The 17,323-nt window shown below is 46.9% G+C and overlaps 1 protein-coding gene across 5 annotated transcripts in view; it reads left to right on the forward strand.

Annotated features, from left to right (window-relative positions):
- col7a1l (collagen type VII alpha 1-like) overlaps positions 1-17,323 on the forward strand; it is a 58,759-nt gene that overhangs the window by 22,795 nt on the left and 18,641 nt on the right. For all 5 annotated transcript variants that reach the window (XR_010331157.1, XM_064342643.1, XM_064342647.1 and 2 more), the window contains exons 11-31: positions 506-622; positions 1,121-1,267; positions 3,128-3,247; positions 5,024-5,182; positions 5,469-5,588; positions 6,507-6,653; positions 7,834-7,971; positions 8,228-8,374; positions 9,151-9,270; positions 10,443-10,589; positions 11,198-11,353; positions 12,016-12,155; positions 12,365-12,488; positions 13,209-13,352; positions 13,956-14,143; positions 15,039-15,119; positions 15,351-15,368; positions 15,517-15,543; positions 15,654-15,722; positions 16,990-17,070; positions 17,170-17,196. Coding sequence is in view for 4 of the 5 variants with exons in the window: in XM_064342643.1 (XP_064198713.1) it covers positions 506-622; positions 1,121-1,267; positions 3,128-3,247; positions 5,024-5,182; positions 5,469-5,588; positions 6,507-6,653; positions 7,834-7,971; positions 8,228-8,374; positions 9,151-9,270; positions 10,443-10,589; positions 11,198-11,353; positions 12,016-12,155; positions 12,365-12,488; positions 13,209-13,352; positions 13,956-14,143; positions 15,039-15,119; positions 15,351-15,368; positions 15,517-15,543; positions 15,654-15,722; positions 16,990-17,070; positions 17,170-17,196 (2,417 nt within the window). In the remaining variant the exon portion in view is untranslated. The remainder of the gene's footprint in view (positions 1-505; positions 623-1,120; positions 1,268-3,127; positions 3,248-5,023; positions 5,183-5,468; positions 5,589-6,506; positions 6,654-7,833; positions 7,972-8,227; positions 8,375-9,150; positions 9,271-10,442; positions 10,590-11,197; positions 11,354-12,015; positions 12,156-12,364; positions 12,489-13,208; positions 13,353-13,955; positions 14,144-15,038; positions 15,120-15,350; positions 15,369-15,516; positions 15,544-15,653; positions 15,723-16,989; positions 17,071-17,169; positions 17,197-17,323) is intronic.

Here is a 17,323-nt window from a genome sequence, read left to right on the forward strand (position 1 = left end):
TTCTTCTGTGTGTCATAGAAAAATGAGCTAATTTGGCTGTTCTGTGTATCAGTTAAAAACTGTGCTAATTTGGCTGTTCTGTGTATCACAGTTAAAACAAGCGCTAATTTGGCTGTTGTCATTGTTTCCAGTTAAAACATGCTCTAATTTGGCTGTGCATAGTGTGTCACTGTTGAAACGTGCTAATTTGGCTGTTCTGTGTGTCACAGTTAAAACATGCCCCAATTTGGCTGTTCATAGTGTGTCACTGTTGAAACATGCACTAATTTGGCTCTTCTGTGCGTCACTGTTAAAGCATGCAGTAATTTGGCTGTTGTCAGTGTGTCACAGTGAAGACATTCACTAATTTGGCTGTTGTCAGTGTGTCACAGAAGAAACAATTTGTTAATTTGGCTCTTGTGACAGTGAAACCCGTCCCTTAATTCTGCCGCCATCTGCCTGCCTCACCGTGAGGCCTCTCGTCCCCTCTCCGCTAACGTCGCTGTCGTCCGCGCGTGTGTCGCAGTGAAACTGGTCCCCGTGAAGGAGCTCCTGGTCCAGAACGCCACCACGGACACGGTCCAGGCCCGGTGGCGGCCGGTCAAGGGTGCCACAGGGTACCGGCTCACCTGGTCCTCCTCAGGTACGCTGTGACCCCAGTGCCCTCCTGCGGGGGGGGGGGGGGGGGCAAAGTCACCGTCACACCTGAGTGTGTGACATGAAACAGAGAGACTGGGTCTGGCACGAGTCTGACAGAAAGACCGTCACATGATGTCTCTGTCAGGGGAGAGACCATGAAAAACACCTGTCTAGGGAAGATTGCCTGAGAAAACTATGAAACTGAAAGTGGTTTATGCAATAGTGTGGTATTGCTCTCTCTTTTTCACTGATGTGAAAACACAAGCATTTGAATGAGAGGTCCACCATTAATTAAAAGAAACTGAACTGAGAGTGCTATCAAAATTGGAATAGTGTTGCTAAAGAATATCACGTATTTGACATATATTTACATGCTCACCATCAAAGTTAGAAGTGCTTGAGGGTTACGAACAAACTCCATACCCAATGCATTCATATCTAAGAGGCTATATGCCAAAATCCCCTGCTTCTCTTGATAAACTGTGTCTTTTTTTATTTGCAGAGGGACACATTGAGAACCTGAACTTGGGCGAGGCGTACAGCTTCTACATGATCCAGGGGCTCCACCCAGGTACAGAGTACACCGTGACAATCAATCCCATCTTCGTGGACTTCGAGGGCCCCGTCACCACGGTGAAGGCCAAAACATGTGAGTGACCGCTGACAATACCCGCGCAGCGCTCTGACAGAGTTCACAGATTCATTTCATCTGTTGCCCGTTCATTGGAAATGCCCTACACATGTGCGACAAGCATATTATCATCTGTGTGCCTGGCAGTCTTCTCAGGTTTCTCCCTCAATATGTTATTTAAGATACATTTTTTTGTAGTTGTAGTATGTATGTGAGTCTCATAGCCCTTACTACTGAATTATAATAAAAGTTTCAGGGAATAAGCTTACTATACAAGCTGCACAATCTGTATATCTGTGATGTGTCCTGTCCATCAGAATTCTGTAGGATTCTGCTCTTTTTTAATTGCTGTGCTTGGACAAGCAGGTGCATGTTCATTAATCATGTATTCATCCATTATCTATACCCGAATATTCCTGGTCAGGGTCGTGGAGCCTATCCCAGCATGCATTGGGGGAGAGGCAGGAATACACTCTGGACAGGCTGTCAATCCATCGCAGGGCACACACACCATTCACTCACACGCTCATGCCTGAGGCAATTTACACTCTCCAATTAGCCTAACAGGTCTTTGGACTATGGGAGGAACAGGAGTACCCGAAGGAAACCCTTGCAGATGGGGAAAATATGCAACACAGAAAGACAGGGATTCAAACCCGGGACCCTCTTGCTATTCCCTGCACCACCGAGTCACCCATCACCTCTGCATAAATAATTGAATTCAGCCAATAAATGCCAATAAATGAGTCAGCCAATGAATGAGTCAGAAAATCTGTCAAAATTTGCTATCTATTGCAGAGCTGCCACAGCTGTGTAAGCTGTGCCCAGGGGCTCTTGCTGCATGCCGCAAGCAGCAATGACGACGGGGGTTGTGCTGCTGAAACATTATCCTGTCTGGAATAGGCCTGCAGTAATGAGGTCGCCCAATTGTATTAATATAGCGTTATAGCATTGTGCTGCTCGATCACCATCGATGACTTACTCATAGAGGTCTGTGGCAATGAGACTGTCTTCCCCAGACCATCCCACTAGGATCTCCCCTCTGTCTGTTGTACCTATCATTCAATCTCCTGCATGTCTGCAGCAGAAATGGCAGCATTAGTCAGGTCTATATAAAACTTTTATTGCTGAAAGGGACTCTGCTCCATTGCTGGTGAGTCATTTGACAGGCATCGGAGAGCACTGGCCTGGTCCTTCGTGACCGTGGTAATGGCCTCTGCGCAGCTGGACCCTGGATGTGGGCTGTTACGAGCTGGAAAATTAGTTAGCAGTGGAATTGACCGCGCTAAAATGATCATGTTGATGAACACAATGATTCCTCAATGCAGAAAAAGGCACTGTGATTTATAACATGGATCAGACCGCGGCCTAACATTGCCGGACTATGTTTAGCTGTTGACAGCTCATGACGTCTTTCCAGGTGAGAAATTGCTTGCTGTGAGCTTCCTGGACAGTAGGCAGGTGTGCGGTGGTGTATTCTTAGTCTCCGATGCTGACGGTACGATGGACAGTCTTTTTTTAAAGAAAAAAAGTGGCATATTTGTCTGTTTATATCTCTTGCTTCTTTCTGGATTCAATCAGGTGTGATGATGTGACAGATGACTTCACCATCTGTGCCCAATCAAATTCAAAGTCACCTTAAAAAGTATCATAATCAGTCGCTGATAATAAGTTAATCAAACTGACGGCGAAAGCAGGTCATTAACCTCCTCTCAGACTCTCAGTGGAGCGGAAGTTGGAAGTGTTGTGTGTCGGCAGATAGATGTTCTCATTAATGTTCTCTCTCTCTCTCTCTCTCTCTCTGTCCCTCTCTCTCTCTTTCCTTCTCTGTCTCTCTCTCTCTCTCTCTCTCTCTCTCACTCTCTCTCTATCTCTCAGTGGAGAGCAGTGCAGTGCAGACTCTGAAGGCCACTGGTGTGAGCACCAACAGCGCGCAAATTTCCTGGAACTCGGTAACTGGTGCCACAGGATACAGGCTGGCTTGGGGCCCCACTCCAGGTAAACTTCCCTGTATACCTCCGTGTAACGCTACACACACACCGTCCACTTACACACCTGTACCACCCAGAGACCCCGTCACCATGCCTGTGCACTTGTGCATCTCTCTCCTCTCTCTTCTCCCTTTCCCTCAAATGTCAAATTTCAAAGCACTTTATTGGCATGACAAATACAGGCATTTGTGTTGCCAAAGCAGGTTACATAATACACCTGTGCAATATAGATGATAGATACATAAAAAAAGAAATAATAACAATCCAACAATCTCTCTCTCTATCTCTCTCTCTCTCTCTCTCTCTCTCTCTCTCTTCTCTGAGAAAATTGATGTTTTTTTTGCGATAACAGGGGAATCATGTTTTATTGCACTGTGCCCTGACCCAGTGCAATTAGAAACAGATCTGAATAAACATAAATCAGAGTGTCGTGTCAGGGACAATGTCATACTCCTAAATTAAGGCGCGAAGAATGAAGAATGTGTGTCACTCCAACGCAGTTACTCACTGCTGAAAGATCCTACCAGGTTCCATGAGAGATGGGCAGCTCAGAAAAGAGCACAATTACAGTATAATTACAGCAGGATGGAATGACCACACACAATGTCCACCAATTTCAGCCATTCCAGGTCATTCTAGAAGCAGTAACTGGTTTGCGTGCTGAATGAAAGTCAACAGCAGGTAACTAAACTAAACTGCTTCTACCTTATAGTACGGCCTGGAATGACTTGGGAGTGTCATATCCATCACAGACTGGAACACATTCACATAGCACAGCCAGTAGAGGGATGATTAGAGGGGTTCTGAAGCAGGAGGGTGGGGCTGAGGTTTTACCTTTCAGGTCTTGTCTCCTGATCAAGGCCAGCTGCTGCAGATTAGGCCTCGCTGGCTGTCAATCACAGGCTAGGATGCAGTGGCAGTTTGTAGTCCGCCCCTGATTCCAGTGACTCTTCAGAGAGAGGGGGAAGGGGAGGGGCGGGGAGTGCAGGCGTATGCCACAGGGTTGTGGGGGGGGGGGGGGGTGGTTGGTGATGTTTGATATCACTTCAGAGTTTTCACAGGGTGGGTTGGGCCTTTGACTGTGTGAGTGACAATGGAAATGTTTTCAAAAGAAAACGTCAATAAATATGTGTTGTCTTTTTTTACTGAAGAGGATTCTCTCTGTTTCACAGAGTTGTTAGGTACCGCAGATGCAATATGCATGACCAGGAGCAACAATTGATTGGGACCAGATGAAAGAATAGAGGAAATCAATTATTCAGTCAGTATCTTTTGATTGTATGCTAATTAGATTTCCTAGATTTTAAGTTTAGATTACCTATTGCAAACTTTTTGCTCATTTTAACAACTGGGTGTGAATATACTGTATATAAAAATATGAGAAAGGAGACTTAAGAGAGACAGCAAGGGCTCCAGTATATTGCAGAAACACAACTTGTGATTGGTTGACAAAATGAATTGGCTACTGCAGTCATTACATTGGTGTGGTGGATTGTCAAAGAGTAAAATGAATGTGCAAGCTAGGAATGATGCAGTATGGTGTACGATGGATTGATGCGGGTTCATTAGTTAAAGGTTACATGTGGCACGGTTTCTGAAGAACCGATCAGTGGTTGGTTTGTAAAGGAAAAAAATTAGGTGCATTTTTCTCTCAGTGATTTGAGAATGAGAGGAACTGAGACAGGTGTACTGATCAGTGATTGGTCGGCGAGCTTGGTTCAGGCCAGCGGTTGGTCGTTGGGTGCAGGACGTGACCGCAGGTTCTCCCGTTGGTTCCTGACAGAGTTCGCGGGGCGGGACCGTCCCAGACAGCTGGCTCTAAACGGCAGCACCACAGTGTATCAGCTCAAGGGCCTGGTCCATGACACGGAGTACGTGCTGTCCCTCTACGTGCTGTTCGGCACCTTGGTGGGACCCGGAATCACTGCCACCTTCCGCACGTGTGAGTACGACTCGCCCCGCCCACCCAAAACCTGCCCCGCCCCTCTAACCTTCACTCATCTGAGTACCACCCACCCTATCAACTTTCTCACTCATTCCACCCCTCCCTCCTGTCCAAATACCTCATCTTTGATGACCCCAGGCTTGCCCGCTCTTCAGCTACCCTGTCTGTATGCTCACACAGCTGTGAGTGCTGTCAACCTCAAACAACCCTCACCTTCCAAGTTTGTATCCTATTTTATATGTATTTTATGTGTATTTTTCTATTTCGTTCCCCTGCATGGCAGCACCCCTGGGCTACGTCTCCAACTTCAAGGTAACAGCCTACAGCAGCACCTCCATCACCGTGGAGTGGAGTCCCATTGTGGGCGCCACAGAGTACAAACTCACCTGGAAATCTTCGAAAGGTACTCTCACCTACGCTAGACTAAATACTCACCTGTGCCAATTTACATCTGTACTCACCTGTACACAACTGAGTACAGATTGCCAAGTATACAAGCTCACCTGAAGTCTGAAACACTCACGCGCATGCTCACCTGTACTTAAACTGATGGCAAATTTACCTGTACTGACACTGCATATAAACCGACAAGCACAGACATAGCACAGTTCACTTTTTCATCCAGTTCTCCGCTGATTCAAAGTGGAAATTCTGATTAGAGACCGCCTTCTCCTGCCAGTATTCTGTTTTAAATGTCAACATGTTCACAAATATTAGACATTTTTCAAATATTTGGAAATGTCTCATCAATTATTAAAACCTACACATTTTTAAAAATTAATGATTGTGTTGTTAGGCATGAGCATTTGTCTTCACTCCAGAAACAGGAATTAAATTCTGATTAATTATATGTTGTTGTACCTCTAATGCACTTCATTCCATTGTTTGTGTATTAGTAGCATTTTAACCAAAAGCCTGATATGTTATTTTCTGTTTCAAATCATAATCCTGATTATTTTTGTGACAGAAAGCTTGTTTATGTTGGTTTATTTTATGACTGTGTCTGTGGGAATGTTCTTATGCTTCCAGCTCCAACTTCCTTGGCTTCCTGTTAATAATAATAATAATAATAATAATAATAATAGTAATAATAATGCATAATGCATTTATGTACTGTAGCACTTTTTTCACACTCAAAGTGCCTTACAGCAGTGAGGGGGAAACTGAACCACCACCAATGTGTAGCCCTCACCTGGGTGATGCACGGCAGCCATTTTGTGCCAGAACAAACACCACTCATCAGCTGAGGTAGAGAGGGAGAACTCACACTTAACCAAACTCAGTCCTGCTCTGAGAAACTCTGTGTCTTTGTGACCCCCAGAAGCCAGCCCTCAGAGCCACTACCTGGACCGCAGCATCCTGCTGTACCGCATCGAAGGGCTGTACCCAGAAACGGTGTACACCGTCAGCATTCACGCCGTCTACGGCAACAGCGAAGGGCCAGAAATCTCTCTTTCACAGTACACAGGTACGGTGCATTTCCCGCCTCACGTACGTATGCGCGAGTGCCGTGTGTTTGTGGTTCCACACTTCCTGTACCACACACAGGCACATTTAACAATCAGATTCTGTTGTAGCACAGTCACATTAAACACTTGGTAGTTCATCACAGTTTAATACATCACCAAGAGAAGAGACTCGAGTCATGTGCTGTATCTCTGACTGCATTCATTTCCTATATTGTGTGCAGTGCATAGCATAGTATAGTATGGTACAGCTGTGCCGTTCTTCTCAGTCTGCGCTCGAAAGACGAATCAGTGACAAAGTGTTGCTGTAGCCTGTAGATCATTATGAGCATAATGTTGATAAAACAGAAGCAGACAGGAACAATAAACCTGTCCTGGTTTCCACTTTTCTTTCTGGGAACGACCGAGCCGCCAGCGTTTGATTGACAGGTCCTGTAGTTTGCACTTCCATCTTTAACCTTCCATGACAGCTGCCTGCAAGCGTTTGCATGTTTTAACCACAGCTTTCAGTGCCTGAAAGATGGCCTCTGTTATTACTGTTATCATCTCATCGCCACGGTGACGGCCCGCTCGGGGCTACAAGTATCCACTGGCACAGGCGTCCACCCTGTCAAGTGGGGTACGGCACCAGGGAGACAAGCACGGAACACAGGCCACGTTTAGCCAGCCCTACCCCCAGCTCCATGGCATTCCTCATCTCATCAGGAGAAATGCTAATAAGCTAATGTAAAGGGAGTGATGTTTATAATTAACATTATTACATTCTCATTAAAGCTGTGTCACACAATATTTATAGACCCATGCATTACATTGCAGGTGTTTTGAAGACACTCTTATCCTGAGCGACTTGATCAACATATTTGTATTTTTACATTGAATCTATTTATACAGCTATATATGCTGTGAAGCAATTCAGATGATGCACAGCACCTTGCTCTAGTGCACATCAGGAGCATGCAGCCTGGGACTCAAACCAACAACCTTTAAGTTACAAGTTTAGGAATTATGATAAATGACTTTCAGACCTTTGGTCTGATGTAGTTGTATTCGCACCCTGGGTACTGTTTCTGTAGAGTTTCCATTGCTTTTTGTTGGTGGAATTACTGTAAAGTCTGTGATAAATTATGTGTGTATTGTTGCTGTAAAGCCAGTGTTGTGTTCTACTATGTTGTGTTGTGTTAGCTTCACTGAAGAACTCGGAGCTGATGCAGGCAGTTAGAGAGGTGAAGGTGGAGGATGTTGGGGTGAACACCTTTAAGCTTGTGTGGAAGAAAACGCCCGGGGTCTCTGGCTACAAGATCTCCTGGAGACCTTTCATCGGTGGGTGTCACTCATCTGGCATTTCTCCCTTGTGTCCTGTGTCTCTCCCCTGCCTCATTTAATGCTGAGCTATTTCCTGTATCTCTCTTTCCATTATCATCTTTTTCCCTGTCTCACGCTTGTCTCTTGTCTTTCTCACCAGTCTCCTGTATCTCTTCTGTGTTTCGTTTATTGCTCGCCTTTCTCTTCATGAACCTTTTGATGTGGTCTACTGGACAGTGATAACTATTCTGCTCTGTCTTTTGTGCACTGTCAGGTGGTTCTGAAAAGAGCAGGCATGTTCCCTCTACGTCAAACTCTTTCACCATCACTGGACTTCAGGAGAACTCGGCCTACAAGATCCAGGTGTCATCGATCGTGGGAGATCGGGAAGGGAGCCCGGTTCTGCTCACGGCCCGTACTTGTGAGTAAACGTGGTCAAACAGACACACCCATCCGCCACCCAATGCACTGTGACTTCACCTGACAACTGTTGCCAGTCTGTCCCTTCACTCTTAAGTACACCTTCTCTTAAGTCTTACCTACGGAGGTACACCTGTCACCTATTCACCACTTAAACTGATATGCACTTCTGACCTTCTCTTTGAAAGATGCTGAACTGGTGGATGTGCATGTAAATTACATTGTTCTCCCAGGGGCTGTTTAATTAGCTAATTTTAGGTTCCTTGAACTTAGTTTCCTGTCTGAAAAAATGCTACTAAACTAAATGAATGCTTTAAAGGCAGACATCCTACTTAAAATGAAGGACATGTATTAGCAAGCTATGCATAGAGTGGGCTGTACCTCCCTTTTGGGATTATCTGAGGAGAGTCTAAGATAAACTCAGCTCCAAAATTTGAATTTCCTTGTTTGGTATGTGTGTTGTGTCCCTTCCACTTCCTCTCAGTGAATTTAATTAGGGAGAGCATATTTGAGTCTTAGACTGCAAGACCAGTTTGGTTATCTCTGTTTATTATTAAATTTGAACTGATTTATTAATTAAATTTCATAACCAACATGCAATATGAGTTATATTGAATGCTCTGCTTGTCACTTTGTCAAGTTGCTACAACTTAAATTCTGAACCTTACTCATCAAACATTGACACACGTAACAGCAGCAATGCACCATATGTGCAGTGTTAGTTTTGAATGAGAAACAGATGCTGCGGTCGTTGAAGTGTGCTGTATGTGATTTCAGTGGACATGCCCAAAGTGACTGGCTTCGAAGTCCTGGAGGTGACGGACAGCAGTGTGCTGTTGAACTGGACCAGGGTTGCAGGGGCTTCTGGGTATTCTTTGTCCTGGAGGCACATTTCCGGTAGGTCCAGTGAAGATCCGTAGCCGGGGTTGCAGTAGTCCATGTGGGTCGTTGCAGTAGGGGAGATGCGCCACAACAGTCCAGGTTTATATCATTGGTCTTTTCACTGCGACCATACCTTGCGATCTGTCCGAGAGGAATTTAATTTCTCTATTAATAAATGAAAGGCAAGTGATAGGGCTGCAGGGTTGTGTCTCAGGTCTAGGCGCTCATTGTTAGTGCAGTGACATGCCTCATGGTCTGTTATTGAACCCTGGCTGTTCCTGTACTGACCACGACCCACAGCTCTGCACAGCAGAGACAAATGAACATAAATTTCACTGAGTTTTAAAAAGCGAATGAGCACCCACGGGGGAAGCAGAGCTGATCTGAGGGCAGTGGCAGCGGCGGCGGTTTGATCCCACACAACCTGCCTTTTTCTGGTCAGAGCAGGTCTGTGGCGGCACAGAGCACGTCGCGGCGTTACCGTGGGCCGGCTAGCGACGAAGCCAGCCAGGCGGGAGCGCCTCATTGGAACGGCCCCCCGTCCTTCGAGGAAACACAAATTTGGGGGACTATTTTCAGAGGGGCCTGCCTCCTCTAATTCATGTTATTACCCTTTTTTTTTTTTTAGAGTGCTCGCCGTTTGTTGTCGCCCTCGGGGGACACGTCAGGGGCTGCGCCCCGGCCAACGCGTCGCATTTCCGCGCGTTTCCGCCGCCCGTTCGCTCCGCTTGTTGCGTAGCGACACCTCTGTTCCCCCCGCCGTGTCCCCCCGCACGTTACCGTCCGTGTGCCGAAGCGATCGGCAAATATAGACGACGAGTTTTTTTTTTCCGAACCCAACACAGGGCTCCTTATCAGACAAGAGGCAGAAAAACCCAATTTTATGGGTCCACCCCGTGTGTAATGGACTACTGAAGTGACAGTAAACTTGATTATATACCCAATTACGTGAATTCTGTCTACAGCTGTTGTAAAGCAATCGTTTGTATAATTACAGCATTTAACTCTTGTTCACGGTTCTTGGTTTAAATGTATATTCATGCTGTATACAATGCATTGCCAATTTTTTTATAATTATATCATTCATGCCAATGAAGAATACCGAATTGAATTCAGAGTGAATGAGAGGGAAACAGGTAGTCACACAGAACGTGAAGAAAAGTAAAGCCTTTCTTTCTTCTCCGCAGATCTGGAGACCAGCAACGAGCTGCTGGGTCCGACGTTCACTTCCTTTAAGATCAGCGACCTGCAGTACGGCAGAACCTACATATTTACCATCCAGCCCCTCTACGGGGAAGTGAAGGGTCCCATAAACTCCGTCAACCAGAGGATACGTAAGACATCGTTACGCTCTCACACAAAACTCTCAGTTCTCCCTTTGACTTTGTATGATAAGTGGTTCTACTTGCAGTATTGCACACAAGGGCTTTTCTTTTTTTCAACTGAGGAGATATTTCAAAGTATTGTTACAGAGAAAAGCAGAACTGCCTGGATGTAATCATTTGTGTTACTGAGAGATTAATGGCGGGGTGGAGAAGCCTGTAGTACATGGGTGAGCAAGGATGGCCATGTTTGTTTCTAGAATTCATGCTAACTTCTCCTAATTATGTAATTAGTCAAATTACTTGCGGGATTTATTGTCATTTAGCAAAGTTTTTCAGTAATTTTATGAATGGCAGCATTATTTCCCTTTCTAAAAACTTATTGAATGAACTACTAGTGAATTGCTGTTGGTCTGTGCAGCTAATTAGCTAATTGAGCCGGGCTAATCTCTGTGTGCACACACTGGCTCTTTGCCCACCCCTGCCTTAGTTCAGTGGGGTGTTCCTAATCTCGGTCTCTTTTCCGGGGTATTCCGGGGGGGGGTGGGGGGTGGGGTATGTGCAGTGCTGTGCTGGGTGGACGTGATGTCACAATAAGTTGCGCGTTCGCTGTTCTGCAGTGGGGAAGGCCCCCTCGGTCTTCCCTGCCACGGCTGCTCCTGTCCTTCCCGCCACCACTCGCTTCTCCTCCCGGAACATGCGCACATCCGCCGCCAAAACGGTCATCACCACGGCGCGGAGACTGGACACAGAGAGCACCCCACGACCTGCACCTAGTATGTCCCAGCATGCATCAGTTATATTTATTTTTTTTCCTCCATGGATGATATTGTGTTTCAGTGTGTGAGAGTCACGTGACACACCTGTGCTCTGTTTGTGAGTTGGAGGTATGTGCAGTGCTGTGCTGCTGTTGTGGTCATGTTGGCGTCAGCTGGTGAAGGCCCCGTCTCTGCAGCTGCTCCTGTCCTTCCCGCCACATGTTCTCCTCCCGGAACATGGCACATCCTGGCCGCAAAACGGTCTCCAGGTGCGTGAGACACGAATGCCACGCCTGTAGCCAGCTGATTACAGCTGACGTGAGAAGCACCACACGACCTGCACCTAGTATGTCCCAGCATGCATCCGTTATATATATATTTTTTCCTCCATGAATGATATTGTGTTTCAGTATGTGAGAGTCACGTGACACGCCTGTGCTCTGTTCGTGTTTCAGTGTGTGAGAGTCAGGTGACACACCTGCGCGCTGTTTGTGTTTCAGTGTGTGAGAGTCACGTGACACACCTGTGCTCTGTTCGTGTTTCAGTGTGTGAGAGTCACGTGACACGCCTGTGCTCTGTTTGTGTTTCAGTGTGTGAGAATCACGTGACACACCTGTGTGCTGTTTGTGTTTCAGTGTATGAGAGTCACGTGACACGTCTGTGCTCTGTTTGTGTTTAAGTATGTGGAAAGATCAAGGCAGACATCGTGTTCCTAGTGGATGAATCCTCAAGCATTGGCAACAACAACTTCCAGAAGTTGAAGGACTTCCTGTTCCGGGTGGTGACGTACTTCCCTGTCATTGGTCCCAAGGGGACACAGGTGAGTACCCTGTCTGAATATCACACGTGTATTCGTGCAGGTTCCACCCTAAGCAGGGGGGCAGAATTACTTTTAAGTCAGAGCATGTGGTACCAGTTTTTCCATTTTAAAAAAATCTTTCATGGGAATGGTCCCGTATTGGATTTCAGGTGTTTTTATTGGAACAGCAACAAACCGCAACAACTTGCGACGTTATTATCTTTCCTCAGTTTGCAGTTGTCCACTACAGTGATGAGCCCCGGATAAAATTCCGACTGAATGACTTCAAGGACAGGAACTCTGTCTTGAGGGCACTGAAAGGAGTGGACTACAGAGGAGGAAACACCAGAACAGGTACGACCTCACTAAGGTGTGGCAGATACTGAGAGAAACGTGCACAGGTGTGGGAGAGTCTAGGTCTCAGGTGTGAAACTCCCCTCCTGGAGGGCCCCAGTGTCTGCTGGTTTTTGGGATGTTCTTGGCTGAAGTGGCTCGTTAGAGTCACTGATTGGCTAAGGAATCCACACACCTTGTTCTCAAGGCCTTAATTGGCGGCTGATTGAATGGTAGCCAGAAAAACCCGCAGACAGCGCCGCCCCCCCTGGGATTCAGTGTGACACCCCTGTGACATCTAAGCGATGCGTCGATGAAGTAAGTCATACAAGTGTTCACAGACAGGTGAACATAGAAGGGTTGAAGTTTGTGAGTGCTGTGTTGAAAAGATAAGTTGGTGAAATGCGTACGCAAAGGTTGTAGTTTAAGATGTTATAGAGTCTATGTCATATGGTCGCAGACTAAGTATATATGATAATATCAAGTACAATAAGTCTGAGACAGGTGAAACGAATGTGCACAGCCAGACAGGTGACAGGACTGAGGGAAACGGGTGAAGCTAAAGGCACAGCCAGACAGGTGACAGGACTGAAGTGAGCACAGCCAGACAGGTGACAGGACTGAAGTGAGCACAGCCAGACAGGTGACAGGACTGAAGTGAGCACAGCCAGACAGGTGACAGGACTGAAGTGAGCACAGCCAGACAGGTGACGGGAGTCTGCGTTCTCGGGTCTTCCGCAGGTCAGGGGATCGGCTACGTGCTGGAGGAGCTCTTCCAGGAGTCCCTGGGCATGAGGCAGCAGGTGCCCCACGTGCTGGTGCTGATCACGGACGGGAAAGCCCAGGATGATGTGGTGCCCCCCTCCAGAATGGCATATGCCCATGGTCAGTCTTACTGCCCTCTCACCTCAACTCATCTGAGTCGTATTGGGTCTAGCAGTAATCATCTTTATTACTACATGTCAGTTTATTTGGTCAGTTTGAATGAACCTTTTCAAAAGTGATGAGAATGGTAAATCTATAAATTGTTATGATTTTCAAAAAAACCATTCAGATTTGTAATGTCATGTGTTCAGTATACAGTCAACTGGGAAATAGATGGATAGATGTGCACTTGCGTTAATGGCAAAACAAACTAAATATGATGTAGTCACCAGTTGCAACAACACAGCTTTATTTTAGTATTCTTGTGTAAACAAGTGAGTCAAAAGCGGAGTGTTTCAAGCTGAACAGCACCCTACAGGGGAACTCTGATACAGTATCTGGGTTGAGTAGATAGTGGAGAGTTGAATCGTTTTACTCCCTCCTCTTTGCATGTTTGATGTACTGTGCTATGAAACCTGTCCTTACAACTTAAAAGGTGCAGTTCTGCAGTCAGGCACATCCAGAAAGTAGAGTTATAAAAGCATGCTCCCAATCAACTCTGCAGACCGCTGTCCTAGAACCTTCACGTTCCCGCTCGTCGTTCTGTCCGATCTTCGTTCTCAGGCGTCAGCGTCCTGGCGGTAGGTGTGGCAGGTGCAGACCTCGAGGAGCTGGGGAAGATCGCCCCCCCGACCGACTACAAGAACATCTTCTACACCACCACGTTCGACGACTTCTCCTCCATCGAGCGGGAGTTCATTGGGAGCATCTGCAGTGAGGCTTTGCAGCTGGAGTTCAAATCACAGGATGAGGTATGCAGCATAGGGGCTTAACTTAACAGTATTTTTTAAAAATGCACTCGGCCTTGATGTGTCAAAGCTTAGCCCATGTACTGAGACTCGTACTGTCAGCTGGTTCATAACCCAGTGGCTCAATGGTAATGTTCAGATGGTAAATGGAGAAGGTAAAAAAGTTTTTTGTTATCCATGAGAGCTCTATTTCCTGGTCAAAATGGAGGTTTTTGTGCAACACTGAAGGTGCCACAGGAAGTGGAATACACAGAGGCAGAGGACATAGCTTGTCCAATGTGCAGAGGATGTGACGCTTGTTGACGCTGTGTGGATGTGACGCTTGTTGACGCTGTGTGGATGTGACGCTTGTTGATGCTGTGTGGATGTGACACTTGTTGACGCTCTGTGGATGTGACGCTTGTTGACACTGTATGGATGTGACTCTTGTTGACGCTGTGTTGATGTGACTCTTGTTGATGCGGTGTGGATGTGACGCTTGTTGACGCTGTGTGGACGTGACGCTTGTTGACGCTGTGTGGATGTGACGCTTGTTGACGCTGTGTTGATGTGACTCTTGTTGACACTGTGTTGATGTGACTCTTGTTGACGCTGTGTGGATGTGACGCTTGTTGACGCTGTGTGGATGTGGCGCTTGTTGACGCTGTGTGGATGTGACTCTTGTTGACGCTGTGTTGATGTGACTCTTGTTGACGCTGTGTGGATGTGACGCTTGTTGACGCTGTGTGGATGTGTCGCTTGTTGACGCTGTGTGGATGTGACTCTTGTTGACGCTGTGTGGATGTGGCGCTTGTTGACGCTGTGTAGATGTGACTCTTGTTGACGCTGTGTGGATGTGACGCTTGTTGACGCTGTGTGGATGTGACGTTTATTAACTCGCTGACCACTCTCCTCGCAGTCAACACAGCTGGACAAGCCCACCGGTGACCCAGAACCTCTCACCAAACCAGAGGGTCCCTGCCAGTCGCAGTGTACGAAGGTGCATCCCTCTCCCTCGATCACATCCTGTGTTTTCGCCTTTGACCTTTTCATCAGTCTCTCACTCTCCACAGTCTCTTCTATCAAAGAGTGGGGAAACTTTGAATGTTCACATATGCACTATGCATGTTTATTTTTTTTTTCTCCATCCACTTCCTGTCATCGACTTCCTGTATTTCTCTGTCCTGCTCTGCCCTGTTTTTACTGAAACACCCTCCTTTTCTTTTCGCAGGGCCAAAAAGGGGAAAAGGTAAATAGTTTTTTTTGTTGTTTTTGTCGTTTGGTACAGAAACATTTGTGTTTGTGCTTGAACTCACTCTCTCTCTCTCCCTCTCGGTCTCTCTCTCCCTCTCTCTCTCTCTCTCTCTCTCCCTCTCTCTCTCTCTCTCACCCCCCAGGGAGACGGGTTCGGGCTCGGCGGACTGGTATGCTCCTTTCTGAACGGGATTCACCCATTCTCTGCTTACTCGTGTGTTTGCTTGATGTAACCGTCACTGTAAGTCAGGCTCCATCATTTGTCTTTTTTTTTATTCAGAGACTGCACAAGCCGGCGGGGGAGTTCAGTTCTTTCGGATTCCAGGCCAAAGGGGAGAAGGGGGAGCGGGTAAGGACCCGGTCCCACCAGCGGCCTCACATTTTAGCCTCGCCCCTGTCCCACAACTGCCTTCATACGCATACCTTCACTTTATGCCAGACAAGGAGGAAAACAGAGAGGGTTATGGACAGAAATTGGATTACAGTACAGAGAGCACCGTGGGGAGGTTCTTATATGGGTTGAGATTTAGACACATTACATGTGTCACATGGTCTCCTCGAAAAAAGATTTGAAACCGCTGCTCTTTTCCTCTTAATTAAGAACGGCCGTTTTTAAAGCTGTCCGCTGTGGATTGGGGAAGGGCACGGACTAGCGCCTGGGTGCTCAGAAACACGGCCTGCGCCGCCGGGCTCCTCCTCTTTCTCCCATCGTCAGTTGAACGGTCATAGCGTTTGAATTGTGCCGTGAGCCAGTGAATCCCCTGGAGGCTAAAGCCCTCTTTTCCTGGCAGACATGATGGACAGTCATGCCCGGCCCCGAGGGGTTTCAGTCTACAGTCGGCACTGTGATTTCACTGGCCCGTGGTCCACATTAATGCGCTGAACGCCAGAGATTCGGCTGGGAGTGCCACCCATATTAGTGCAGATTTTTGTGCTTTTTTTAAAACCTTTTTCCAGGGTTATTTCTGATTTTCCCAAAAGATTGCTTTTAATTCAAGAAGAGAGGAGCTCCTGTCTAAAAGTACCACTTTTTTTCCCCACTCTTCTGCACCATATAAATTACTGCTGAAATATTGACTCCGCTAATGTATGCTGTAGATTGGGTTGACAGCTTTCGTCAGATCAGACACCATGCGAATGGCTCAGAGGCTTTTCTGTACAGCAATTAGCGGCTGCTCTCTGTTGCCGGTACGTGTGGATATTCTCCGAACGGAGATGGTGCTCTTGCTTTGCTGATTTACGGTGTGTGTTTGAAGCTATGAGGCAGGGGAGAGGGGACTGATGTATCAAAGCAACCGCGTGTCTCAGTGGATTTCAGATAGCAGATGACGGGCCCTCATAACGCCGTTGAGCGCTGACGCCTTATGTAACGTGTAAACAGGGCGCCCACAGCAGGTGCCCCCATACCTCCCTCTGCCAGTCCATGGGGCCATAATTACAGTCGGCCCCTCACAGGGATGGCATATGACACATTACTGGCACGCTGGCATTACAAGCTCAATGCTTGCCCCTTCTGCTTTCCCTAAGCTCTCTAAACTAATGGTTTTAGACCTTATAGCACAAGGCATAGTTTCTAACCTGGGTTAATCTCCATGTTTTTTTTTTTTTTAATGCAGGGGCTCCCTGGGACAGATGGTATTCCGGGGTTGCCTGGACGACCAGGAAGAACCGGGCCTCCAGGCTCAGCAGGACAGAGGGTAAAAATGATGGAATTCTTTGACAGATTGACAGATATGTGATTGGGTTCGGGCTCCTGTCCAATTAAAATGCTTGAATACCGTTCCTCTTCCTTCCAGGGCTCCCCTGGTGTTCCTGGTGACCCTGTAAGTGATAACGAAGGCACAAATGCACAGAAACACCCACGCACTGACGCACTGCGATAGATAGCTGTGCAAGAGACACATGATTCATCTCTAACATCCGTGGGTATTTATTTCTGTGCTTCTGTGC

The sequence above is a fragment of the Anguilla rostrata genome, chromosome 7 (assembly GCF_018555375.3).
Source record: "Anguilla rostrata isolate EN2019 chromosome 7, ASM1855537v3, whole genome shotgun sequence".
NCBI lineage: Eukaryota > Metazoa > Chordata > Actinopteri > Anguilliformes > Anguillidae > Anguilla > Anguilla rostrata.